The 12,416-nt window shown below is 37.3% G+C and overlaps 1 protein-coding gene across 2 annotated transcripts in view; it reads right to left on the bottom strand.

Moving 5' to 3' along the window:
- Window positions 1–12,416, bottom strand: part of LOC150087128 (protein CNPPD1) — a 99,502-nt gene that overhangs the window by 69,437 nt on the left and 17,649 nt on the right. For both annotated transcript variants that reach the window (XM_090371827.1, XM_090371828.1), the window contains exons 3-4: window positions 6,734–6,818; window positions 3,519–3,639 (exon numbers count right to left, since the gene is read on the bottom strand). In XM_090371827.1, coding sequence (XP_090227953.1) covers window positions 3,519–3,639; window positions 6,734–6,818 — 206 coding nt within the window. The remainder of the gene's footprint in view (window positions 1–3,518; window positions 3,640–6,733; window positions 6,819–12,416) is intronic.

The raw sequence follows: 12,416 nt of genomic DNA, 5'->3' as shown, positions 1-12,416 counted from the left end.
AGCAACTAAGGCCATATTGTTCCGGAATATGCGGTGGTCATTCCCTGACCTTTCCGCATCCTCCGTATTTGGTGGTGACAGGCTCAAACCCCGGTCTAATCAAGAAGTGTGTGCTACGCACTGCTGCTCCTTCCCACCTAGCTACGGAGGCGCGCTAAAGTAATGGAGAAATCAATTAACCGCCAACTCTTAAACTACCTAGAAACCTTCCGTCTGATCAACGATCGCCAGTATGGATTCCGTCAGTGTTGATCCACTGGTGATATTCTGGCTTATGTTACCCATTTATGGACTAATTCAATGGAAAGGTTCGGTGAAACACAAGTAGTTGCTCTTGACATCTCAAAGGCTTTTGATCGTGTTTGGCATAAAGGTCTTCTAAACAAGCTTCCATATTATGGTTTGCCAACTGTTTTTAGTAATTGGTTATCCAGTTTTCTCTCTGATTGCTCACTGAGGGTGATGGTAGATGTCTCTCTGTCTTCTAACTTCTCCACTAATGCCGGTGTCCCCCAATGTTCAGTTCTTTCCCCCACTCTTTTCCTCTTGTATATTAATGACCTTCTTCCATTGACTGGAAATCCTATCCATAGTTTTGCCGATGATAGCACATTGCATTCCACTTTCCATTTTGAGAGACCTTGTCCTGCTCAATCAGCTTCAACTTCTCGAAAATCTGCTACCAATTCCTTAAATGCCGATCTCCAGTGGGGCAAAGACAACTTAGTTGATTTCAACCCTTCAAAAACTCAGTCTTGGTTATATCTCACAAAAAGGATTCTTCTGCTCCTATGCTTATCTTTAGTGACACTCCGATTTCTAGGCAAAATGATATCTCTTTTGGGGATTACCCTGACTTCTAATCTCTCTTGGCACAAGCACATTACAAATATTGCTTCCTCTGCATCTAAAAAACTTGGTTTTCTCTTTCATTCTCGGCGTTACTTTTCTTCCAAACAGCTGCTCACTCTGTATAAATCGCAAATCCGCCCTGCCATGGAATATTGTTCCCACATCTGGGGTGGTGCCCCCAAAACCTCTCTCAGGCTTCTTGATTCCATTCAGAAGAGGCAGTTAGGTTAATTAATGATTCATCTCTCAGTCTCTCCGCTCGCTTTCTCATAGATGTACTGTTTCTGCTGCATGCCTCTTCTACAGATACTTCCATGGGCACTGTTCTTCTGAATTGGCTTCTATAATTCCCACTCTCTCTCTTTCAAAACAGTCCAAACACGTGCCGCCACCAGCCAACATCCATTTACTGTCCAACTTCAAACCCACAGAACCAACTTTTCATCTTCCTCATTTATTCATTCAACTACCATTTTCTGGAACAACCTTCCTTCATACATATTTCCTGAAAATTACAATCTACAGAAGTTCAAGTCCAATGTCAACAAATATCTTCTTTCGTCTTCTCAACCTCCAACCCACGCAAGGTACTAAGTACTATAGGTTCTAATACCTCTCGTGTTTGGGGTTCACATAAAAAAAAAAAAAAAAGCCACATAGAAAGAATGAACCCAGACCGGATCCCAAAATTAGCCTTTAATTACAAACCTACAGGCAAGAGAGATGTTGGTCGACCAAGACAACGATAGCGAGATCAAGACCACCTCCAAGAGCTACAACGGAACAGGTCGTAAAAGACCCAAGCCGGACCAAGTTCATGATGATGATGATTAAAAATAACAATAATAAAAATTAAACATGCAATATATAAAGTAGCAGAAGAATGAAAAACACGTCCAAGTTGACATGGAAGCACTAAATTATGAATCAGAATAAAGCGTGTGAAATGCACTTGCTATAATAACAAATGTTTACTGCTACTGCATATTTGCACCTCTGGCCCTCAGGCAATTTGAGAATTTGTGCTGTAGAAAGCACGAATTAAAAGCTAAAGGGATTACCATAAGCACGAATTAAGAGCTTAATGGGATTACCATAAAGGGATTAATTGACTAGTACTTCTTAATACTACCTAGCAATTGAATAGAACTGAGAAGTATTAATACATACTGAGAAGTCACACTATCAGCTGTTTTCTGCGTGTCCATACTCAGTGAGCAAATTAAGGTATTCATGACACGGATAATAAGTAAGAAAAGCCTTTGCGTTACACATGTAACCACCCTAACAAAATGAAGAGTCACAGTAGGGTTCATTCGTATCTGAGCCTTCATATTAAACACCAATAGTATTAAAAAAAGTAATTTTAACAAGTTTTTTAGCTTTTATGTACACAAAATAATTTTATTTAAAAATTGCCATGACCTCCCTGGGGGTCATGCCCCACAGTTTGCGCACCAATGGCTTAAACAACAATCACTTCTAATCAATGTCCTTACCCGATCCACATTTTCATCAGTTTTCATGGATACCTAATGATCTGATCATTTATTGTCTTCCACATTCTCTCTTCCTTCTAAAAATCTTTTATGCCATTTAACACAAGCACTTGATATTGTAATTTCTCCATAAACTTGATGCAACAACACATGACTTTCAGAATGATGTAATTTTCTTTAGTTTTGTTAAAAAATTTGAGGCTGAATCATGTTCAATTCTTATGTCAGTCGTTTTTCCGGTAAACTGCAAAAACACAAGGTAATGAAACCTGTCTCACTGCAAATTGAATGAGAGTACTAGAACATGATTTGTCAAATAATGGGAAAGGTTCAAGGTCAGCTGCTGTGCCTTTGTTTCAAAGGTGGTGCTTGGTGTGTAGTGGCTGTGTGTAGTTTGTTTGTTTGTTATTTGGTTTTTAGGAGCATTGGCAACTAAGGCCATATTGCTCCGGGAATATGCAGCGATCATTCTCTGACCATTCCGCATCCTCCGTATTCGGTGGCCACGGGCTCAAACCCTGGTCTAATCAAGAAGCGTGTGCTACGCACTGCTGCTCCTGCCCACCTGGCTACGGAGGTGACCTGTGTGTAGTGGCAGTCTTGTTATTTAACAGCCACACCACGTATACCTTGCAGATATATGACAAACTAATATTCTAATATATACAAATTTGATTATTTAATGATTTTTTGTGAAACTGGTGGGTTTTGACCCACCAATTTCACAAGAAATATATTAACTACTGTAATATATTAACATATATTAAAATTCATACAACTGTCTCTCTCTCTTTTTGCTCCAATGCAATTCAGAAATTCCACATATAAACACTGTTAAATTCATAAATTCTAAGAGAGATAAATTCTGAAAGGATGACTGCATATTAATGGATACCTAATGATCTGATCATTTATTGTCTTCCACATTCTCTCTTCCTTCTAAAAATCTTTTATGCCATTTAACACAAGCATTTGATATTGTAATTTCTCCATAAACTTGATGCAACAACACAACTTTCAGAATGACGTAATTTTCTTTAGTTTTGTTAAAAAATTTTTAACTGTTAAAAAATTATTAGAATGAACATATTAAACAAAAAACTCAGCATATATTGTCTCACTACTTCATTAAATAGCTTTGTGTTTTGTTCCAAAAGTAATGCTTACCATAGAAATCAGGAAAAGATCGCAAGATGATACACTCTGAAGATATTCTGGATTTCTATGCCGGAGCTGCTCCAGATAAACCATGGCAAGTATCATTGAGCAAGGTGAAACACACGCTCTCCTAAAAATAAAATAATCAAACTCAAATATAAATATCTACTGAATTATGGTCTATGTACAAGAGACAGAGTGCACTTGCAAACACAAGCTCTCCTAAAAAAAAATAATCAAACTCAAATATAAATATTTACTGAATTATGGTCTATGTACAAGAGACAGAGTGCACTTGCAAACACAAGCTCTCCTAAAAAAAAATAATCAAACTCAAATATAAATATTTACTGAATTATGATCTATGTACAAGAGACAGAGTGCACTTGCACACTGTACACCAGTAGTTTTCAACCTTTTTTTAATAACAGCACCCCTAAATAATTTATTTTATTTTGCGGCACCCCTACTCAATTTTCTGCCTGTTATATCTTCTCTCTCTGTACATATCTGTGTATAAAATTACATTTTATAATACAAATTATGTATATAATTTTATTCTTTATATAGAGGTACTAAGTAAACATCAATTAGAGATCACCACAAAATGAAAAAGATACTGTACACCTTTCTATAATGAAATAAACGTATAAATTAAAAATTAATAATAAATTTAAGTAACTTAAGCCCAAATTATGTGGCACCCCTGGAATGTTGTTGTGGCACCCCGGCTGAAAACCACTGCTGTACACCATACTCATGTACGTCATTCACATAACTGTACATCATTCACATGTACACCATTCTCCTACATGTATTGGGATACATTAAGTTTGAAATCACCAGACACAGAAGGTGCCACTAATTGTAAGAGCCATAAATGGTAGCAGATGCAAGGCTGAAAGTTACATGTGATATCACAGGAGTGTCATGCTGTGAGGTATGTTCATTTGTCAGGTAACCATTTATAACTATCAGTTTGTCAGTAGTTGAAAGATGCAGAAGAATTCACAAATCCATTCTCACCACGCTCATAAAAGATATGTTCCTGAGATGGAAAAGAGCTATTGGATCAACTATCATCAGAAAGATACAATAATACCACAGCCATACAACTCCCAAACATAAGCTGTCACTTCACAACTCCAGCAACACCTAAGTATGCATATAGAAGCAACAGATTTGGGACAAATAATTCTATAAATTACTCCGGAGCTACATTAACATGTATATATTCTCAATATTTATATCAGCCCACATATCAGATAAATGTATCTCAGTATGGTCTATGTCCAAGAAACAGTTTCAGATAGATGTCACTTCGAATCAAGGCATATGGTTCAGACTGATTTCAGATAGACTGGCTAGGCACACTGGTAGCTAACCATGGAAATGAACAGGATGTCATGGATGATAGCCATGCCATGTCTGGAAATTCTGCCCCAGCTATATCAGCATGACAATCACCCCCATGCCACTCAGCTGGATCCATAAGATATGCATCTCATAATGATATGAGAACTCTACCATGAATACCTGGCCTTGGCTAGCTGAAAACCCTTATCTTGGTTCATACGAACACTTATAATATGTTTAAAAGATTACTTGGAAGTAACAAATGGGAACCTCAACAGAGACTTAGGTAAATGAACTAATCTCCTTATATTAAGGTATACATACTACAAAATTCCAGTGTTGACATGGAGAAATATTGTTGAGGGTGCACCTGAAAGTACTTGGTAAATTTTCTCAAGGGCTTCCTTTAATTCTTTAATTTTCAAATCCTCGTAACTGCAGGGCCTTGGATAATGAATACTTGGATCCTGGGGACCCCCTGTACCTTACATTTATCAATGTTAAACCTCAATTGCCATTTTTCAGCACCTCTGCTTAGTTCATCTCAATCTTGAAGTAGAATACCCTTATTAATGTCACTAACCACAGTTTCTACCTTTATATCATCGGAAACCTTAGACATCGAACATGAAATACGACAATATCATTAATCACCAAAACCAGTTATACTATACTTATAGCATTAGTCCATGAAAAGCAGTACCAATTTATAACTTTCCTTTGTTTCTTACCACTCTCTTAACTTTAACTTGCCCCTAATGCTATATTATTCCAATTTATTAACAGTCATTTATGCAAAACGGTATTAAAGGCTTTATAAAATCTAAGATATGATGCCAAATTGTTCTTTGAATCCAGTTTATCTGTGTCAACCTCAGATTAGCTAATCAAATTGGTCAGGCAAGATCTCACTTTAACAATTCCATGATTGTGACTGCTTGTTAAGATTATCTTGCTTTACTTCTTTAACTACTAATTCCAGTATTTTTCCTGGCATAATAGTCAAACTTACAGGTCTCTAAAGGTTTGTTTACCTCTTTTAATATAGCTAAACAGATTCCACCACTCCTAAGTGCTTCTGATGAGATGTGATGAGTTTTTTTTTTTTTTTTCTTGCATCATGCTGCCATTGTCATATTAATACTAATTTTACATAACAATATTCTAAAAAATTCTTCTAAATGTAAAAGTTGTTATAAAGAGTAGCATAACTTTTTAAGCTTAAGTTATAGTTCCTTAGACAGCACTATAACAAAATAGTATTTTTTTATTAGTTTGAGAGAGAAAAAAATAATCTATACTGATTCAATCCAATAATGCCCCTAATATCTAAAAAGTAAAATATTATTTTCACTGGATATCTAAAAGATAACAACAGAAAAATTTGTATGCTAAAAGATAAAAAGTTGTGCTCTTTAACAAAATCTGCTGAGTAATATATATATGCCCATCAAGGGGGTTTTTAATCCACCTGGATGATAAACCACATGACTTTAAGAACCATTTTTTCTGCTGGCAGAACACTGGATAATTCTGTCAAGTAACCTTCACCAGCAGCTGACTAATCCACCCACAGTGAGAAGAAAGCCCCAAAAATGCCACTGCACTCCCCAATCTAGATGGACTTTATTCTTTAATTTTTGAATTTGGCTCATTAAGGTTGGAGGGCAAGCCAGCAGCAAATATGTTAATTCGGTTTTAATAAAAATATGCGTTCTAAACAGCACCTCCATGCAGCTGAAAATTTCTCTGAAGTTCTATTTTACAAACAAAAGCAAGAAGCAAAGAAACCTATTCACCACATGCGACATAAAAAAAAGCTAATACTATAATTTAAACAAAAATATAAACCAATAAAAACAGCATACCTTGATACAGAAGCAGCATAATGCACATCTAATACACCAAGCCCACCTTTAGGCACTGCTTTGGAAAACAGTTCTATAGTAACACCTATAATGTGGGAAATATAGAATGAGTATTGAAAAAATGCAAAATAATTAATGGTGTTAGTCAAACTTGGTCAAAATAACTTACATATTCTCTGAATATGTAAGTTATTACATAATGTATTGTCTTGACTCATTTTTGCATTTTCAGTGTTGCAAACATATTTTGCAACTGGTTTTAGTAATTAAAATAATAATTGTACTGTAGACTAACCATGGCACTCTCACTGAATAGCAAATTACTGGAAATGGTGTCAGTAAAGCTTTGCCAATGGCAGATCTGTTAAAAAAATAACCAAGAATTTGAGGAATAATCCAGATATAGTTTATATTATACTTGTGTTTTACTATACTATATTAGATAGTATGAATCAGAGCTGTAATACTCAATACGTTCTACGTTGATATTAATATTTGTAAAATAATAAGAGGAGTTTTGAATATTTTCGTTAGATTCTTTTTAATATTTAATTGTGTTAAATTAATTTTTAATTGTGTTCAATTGATTTGAATTATTTATTTTTTACTCTAATGTAAGTTTTCGATTTTTTCGTTTTAATTTCTGGAGAGTATCATATGGAAGGGTTCTACGTACTATACCGAGGTAAACTCCTCTTATTATTTTACAACTATACTACATTATACTCATCTCTTAGTTTCATGCTGTATTCTTAAATTTAGATTAAAATCAACCCTCGGCCTAGAGCAATGAAGAAAAAGGTTCAAAGCAGCAGGAATGCTTTGGCTTGGGAGAGAACTGCAGACTATAATTCTCATTTTAAGAAAGATATTTTCTTAGGACAGGTGCAGAGAAGAGTACTAGGTTAGTCAAGAACACTTAAGAACTATGCTTACCACAAAGGACTTCAGTTCTGCAAACTAGACACCTGTAAGGAGGTCTGATTGAAGTGATTTAGGGCATTAAATAAACTGAATAAACTTAATTATAATAGCATCATAATTCTTTCTCAGAAAATGCACACAAGGAGATATAAATTGAAAAATGATGGCTGAGGATAGATGTGCAAAAATTTGTTTCCAGCCAAAAGTAACTGATTGTTGAAACAAAGTGTTCATGCTGTGCAAGTGGGTACTTTGAATAAATTTAAAGAAGAATTAGACATATTATTGGGGTGGGGGGGGGGATTTGGACAGATGAGGTGGGGTAGTTTTTTTCTTTTTTTGGCTGATTATGATTCCTTGATTGCTTCATTTCATCGTTTGCCAGTACAGTCCATTCCGGTTATTTGGGACACATCGGGACTAGTGCATTTTGGCCCGATTAAGTTGCCCCCAATTATCCGAAGTTCCATGTAAATAGTTAAAAATACAATGTACCTCCCCCTTTACAACTGGTTCACTGTTGTAAAGTGAAAAATAGTTTGTCGTAACGTGATTTGATTGTACACCAGTTTACAACTGGTGTACAATCAAATCACGTTACGACAAACTCAACATAGTAAAGTACCATTCACTATACGATGTTCAGTAAGCGCTGGTCATTGTGATCACCTTTGTGAATTGAATTTTAATTCTATTAAATAGCGATTCTAATTAGCGAAAATAGGAGGAATATTATCCACAGGCTATAAAAGCAAAGATATATTAAGCACAAATTTACCCTTTATTACCTTACCAATTAGAAAATTAAATGATACGTGAAAATCGGAAGAATATACGTGATAATCGGAATAATTAAGATGTACTGTAATATGTACATATGAACTAGTTGACATTTCTGTTCACTGACATTTGTGGGTGGGGGGGGTAAAATTTAAAACACTATAAAGATAAGCAATCAATAACAAAGAACACGGCACACAAATTGCAAGTAACACAATATGTGCAAGTGAGAACGGAGTAAAGTTACAAAGCTTTAAAAATAGGAATGAAGAGAATATCTGAAAATTAATTTTTTTTATAGGATTGAAGATTTCATGGAAGTGTAAACACATTTCATCATAATAACCCACAGAATTCCAGCTGTCGGTATTATCAGAAATTCAGTAACATCGAGTTTACTGTCTGTTTATGATAGATTTCATTAACAGAAAAGCCCAATAAACAAGTGACTGCTAATTGTTTTTATGGTTGTGACCTCCAGAATTTCGACCAAACCACGTGGTACCATCGAAGATAATCATAGGGTAACCTCCACTGCTGCGGTCTCCTGCCTTGATTAAACGGCATGCTGTCCCAATTAAGCTAAGTAAACCCTGGCTATTTTCTTGATTGGTTTCTGTTTTTTAAGATTTGCCCCAAATAAACGGCTGCCCCGATTAACGGGTGGCCCAAATAACCGGAATCCATTGTATTACTACTAATAATAGGTGCCTCCGTAGCCAGGTAGGCAGGAGCAGCAGTGCATAGCACACGCTTCTTGATTAGACTGGGGTTCAAGCCCGTGACCACCAAATAGGGAGGATGCGGAAAGGTCAGGGAATGACCACCGCATATCTGCGGAGCAATATGGCCTTGGTTACTAATGCTCCTAAAAACCAAATAACAAACAAACAAACTACTAATAATAATAATATTAAGGAGAGCAATTTTCCAGGGAGATGCCCTGAGCCCCACTGTGGTATTGTCTGGCATTCAACCTACTATCCACCAAGCTCAATACCAGCAAGTATGGATATAACCTTAAGGACGGAGAAAGAACCTACATATCCTCTGTCCCTGATGTATGTGGACAATATCAAGCTTTATGCGCCGACCAAGACGCAACTCCAACGGCTACTCCTGATCAATGGAGAGATCATCACTTGATATCTGTGATGGAATCTGTCCTAGACCTTGCTATACCCTAAGACTGTCAGGGAAAATCAATCAGCCAAAACTACCAGCTGAAGATCAACAGAGAGAAATCAAAGCCATAACAGAGGGAGAAACTAACTAATATGTGGGAATGATGCAGACTCAAGCTAGACCAGATCAAGGCCCACCTGACAGAGAAATAACATCAGACACACCGAAGCCTCCTAAAAGCAAGCTAAGCAGAAGGTTTGGTTTGGTTTTTGGTTTTTTTTTAGGAGCATTAGCAACTAAGGCCATATTGCTCCAGGGATATGCGGTGGTCATTCCCTGACCTTTCCGCATCCTCCGTATTTGGTGGTGACGGGCTCGAACCCCGGTCTAATCAAGAAGCATGTGCTACGCACTGCTGCCTCCTGCCAACCTGGCTACAGAGGCACCTACTAAGCAGAAGGAACACAGTTAAAGCCATAAATGCCTATGCAGTCCCAGTACTAACGTACTCCTTCAGGATCAATGAATGGACCGATACCAAGCTGAGAGAGATAAGGACCAAGCCAACGTTCTCGGTCCTTATCTCTCTCAGCTTTGTAGAGAGAGTTGTTGTTGTTGTTATTTGGTTTTTTAGGAGCATTAGCAACTAAGGCCATATTGCTCCGGAGATATGCGGTGGTAATTTCTTTCAGCATCCTCCGTATTTGGTGGTCACGGGCTCGAACCCCGGTCTGATCAAGAAGCGTGTGCTACGCACGCCGCTGCTCCTGCCCACCTGGCTACGGAGGCGCCTGGTAGAGAGAGAGAGAGCAAGAGATAAGGACCAAGACAACGTTCTCGTTTATACTGCAGCATGACTATCAGGTCATAAGAATTAACAATAAATCATGAATAGAGGCATTACTTGTATTTTGCAGTCATGGGCTTGAACCCTAGTCCACTCAAAGAGTGTGTACTACTGAACTCTCATTCCTGACACCGCTCAGCTATGTCAGGCACAGTGAACAAAAGCCACCAGAACCACTTAGGGTGGCTGTCAAGAGACTGATAACAGCTTGGAGATGAGGAGGAAGGAGTGTAATAGTTCTCATTAAAGTGACTGAGAACCCAAAGGATTAATTCGACAAAAACAGGGTGCCGATCTACCCTAGCATGGTAACATGGTATGGTCGATTGGCACAACCTTAACAAAGAGACCCCGACCAGGAAAAAAGAGGTGCAAAGAAGGCACTCCATGATAGGCACCACAATGACCTCCATCAAAACTACATAGATAAAAAGGCTTCCACACAACTCAATAGTGGGATGCTCTTTCCTGAGCCTGAAGCACTCATGCTCACCATACAAGACACCTAGCAATCAACACTGGGAACTACAGAAAATGCATCACCAAAGACCCTGAGTGACAAATGACACATGCCGAAAGCACAACCTGTCCCAGAAACATTCCAGCACATCACAAAAGATGTTTTTTTTTTTTTTTTTTTTTTTTTTTTTTTTGATTTGGTAGTTGTTGGCGCATCGGCTTCTGTGGCCATATTGCACCTCCCAGGGTTTTTGCAGTACTTTGATCCAAGCCCGAGGCGGGAATCGAACCCGCGACCTTTGGGTTGCCGGTCAGGTACTTTACCCACTCGGCTAGCCCGGTCGGCACAAAAGATGTAGGGTGATCACCCAGATGGATACAATAACCAGGTCACCAGCTATAATACATCAGCAGCTAGTGAAAAAATAGCAGTTAATCAAAGAAAGTATACTGTATTACAAATACAGCTTAGAGGGGAACAGGTATCCTGTGTGTTATCAGACACTCAGCCTAAAACACTGATGGATCCAATATCTCTCTATTACAGAAGATTTAGGAGAAGTCCAGTTGGCCTGCCTCCCTAAAATCCACTCATGCACACCTTCTCGATGCCCTGTTACGTCACTTAGGTGGCAACGAATGTGTAGAGTGGTTCTCTTCAAGACGCCTGGTCAGCGTCAAGAGGAAAAGACCAAACCCTCCAGTATATGACAGCACGACAAAACAAATGGCCCTCAGTCCCCAGCAGCTTTCACTCTCCCTCTTATGGCAGCGAGAGGATCAGAGTGGAAGAAGAGGGTGCTAAGAATCTGTGGGTACGACCAGGCTGCCATGCACGGAAACTGAACTTGGCCTGCTATAACGAAAGATCACTCATCGGTGAAGACAGGATATTAGAGCTGGAAAAGAAATTAGAAAATGTGAATTGGAATATCATCGGTTTGGCTGAAACAAGAAGAAGAAATGAATCACTTATAAGTTTATCAAGTGGAAATTTTCTCCATATTCCAAATGGTAACATGTTCTAACTTTAATGACCGATTTACTACACCATAAGGATTTATAGATAAACCAATTAGACCAGTTTTAACCTTTTTTTAAAAGGTTAAAACTGGTCTAATTGGTTTATCTATAAATCTTCCGATATCAATCCATGATTTTAAAGATAAATATAATCTTTTGTGATTTCAGGAAGTATCTCATGTAATTCTGTTTGTTTAGGCAATAAAGGCATATAAATCAATCTTTTAAATTACTAGTATTCTATTCCTCAAATTTGTAATTGTATACAGAATCTTTTAATAAAAATGTAAATGCTTCCATAACTGTTAAATTAAAACAGGCTTTTCTCACTAAATGCACTGCAATAGTAAATACAGGAGGGCAATTTCTTATCATAAGGCTCAGAAACAATTAAAATATAGCTTCCACATTCAGAAATGCAGACTGTATTGTGTCTTTAATTATTTTATTGTATATCTTGGTAACTAAAACTACATATACTTATGGTAACTACATATACAATATACATATTGTATATGTATATCT

This window comes from Mastigoproctus giganteus, chromosome 4 (genome assembly GCF_048544385.1).
Source record: "Mastigoproctus giganteus isolate SK-2022 chromosome 4, ASM4854438v1, whole genome shotgun sequence".
In the NCBI taxonomy this organism is placed as follows: domain Eukaryota; kingdom Metazoa; phylum Arthropoda; class Arachnida; order Uropygi; family Thelyphonidae; genus Mastigoproctus; species Mastigoproctus giganteus.
The sequence above is the reverse complement of the archived record's forward strand: the minus strand, read 5'-3'. Positions and strand labels throughout refer to the sequence as shown.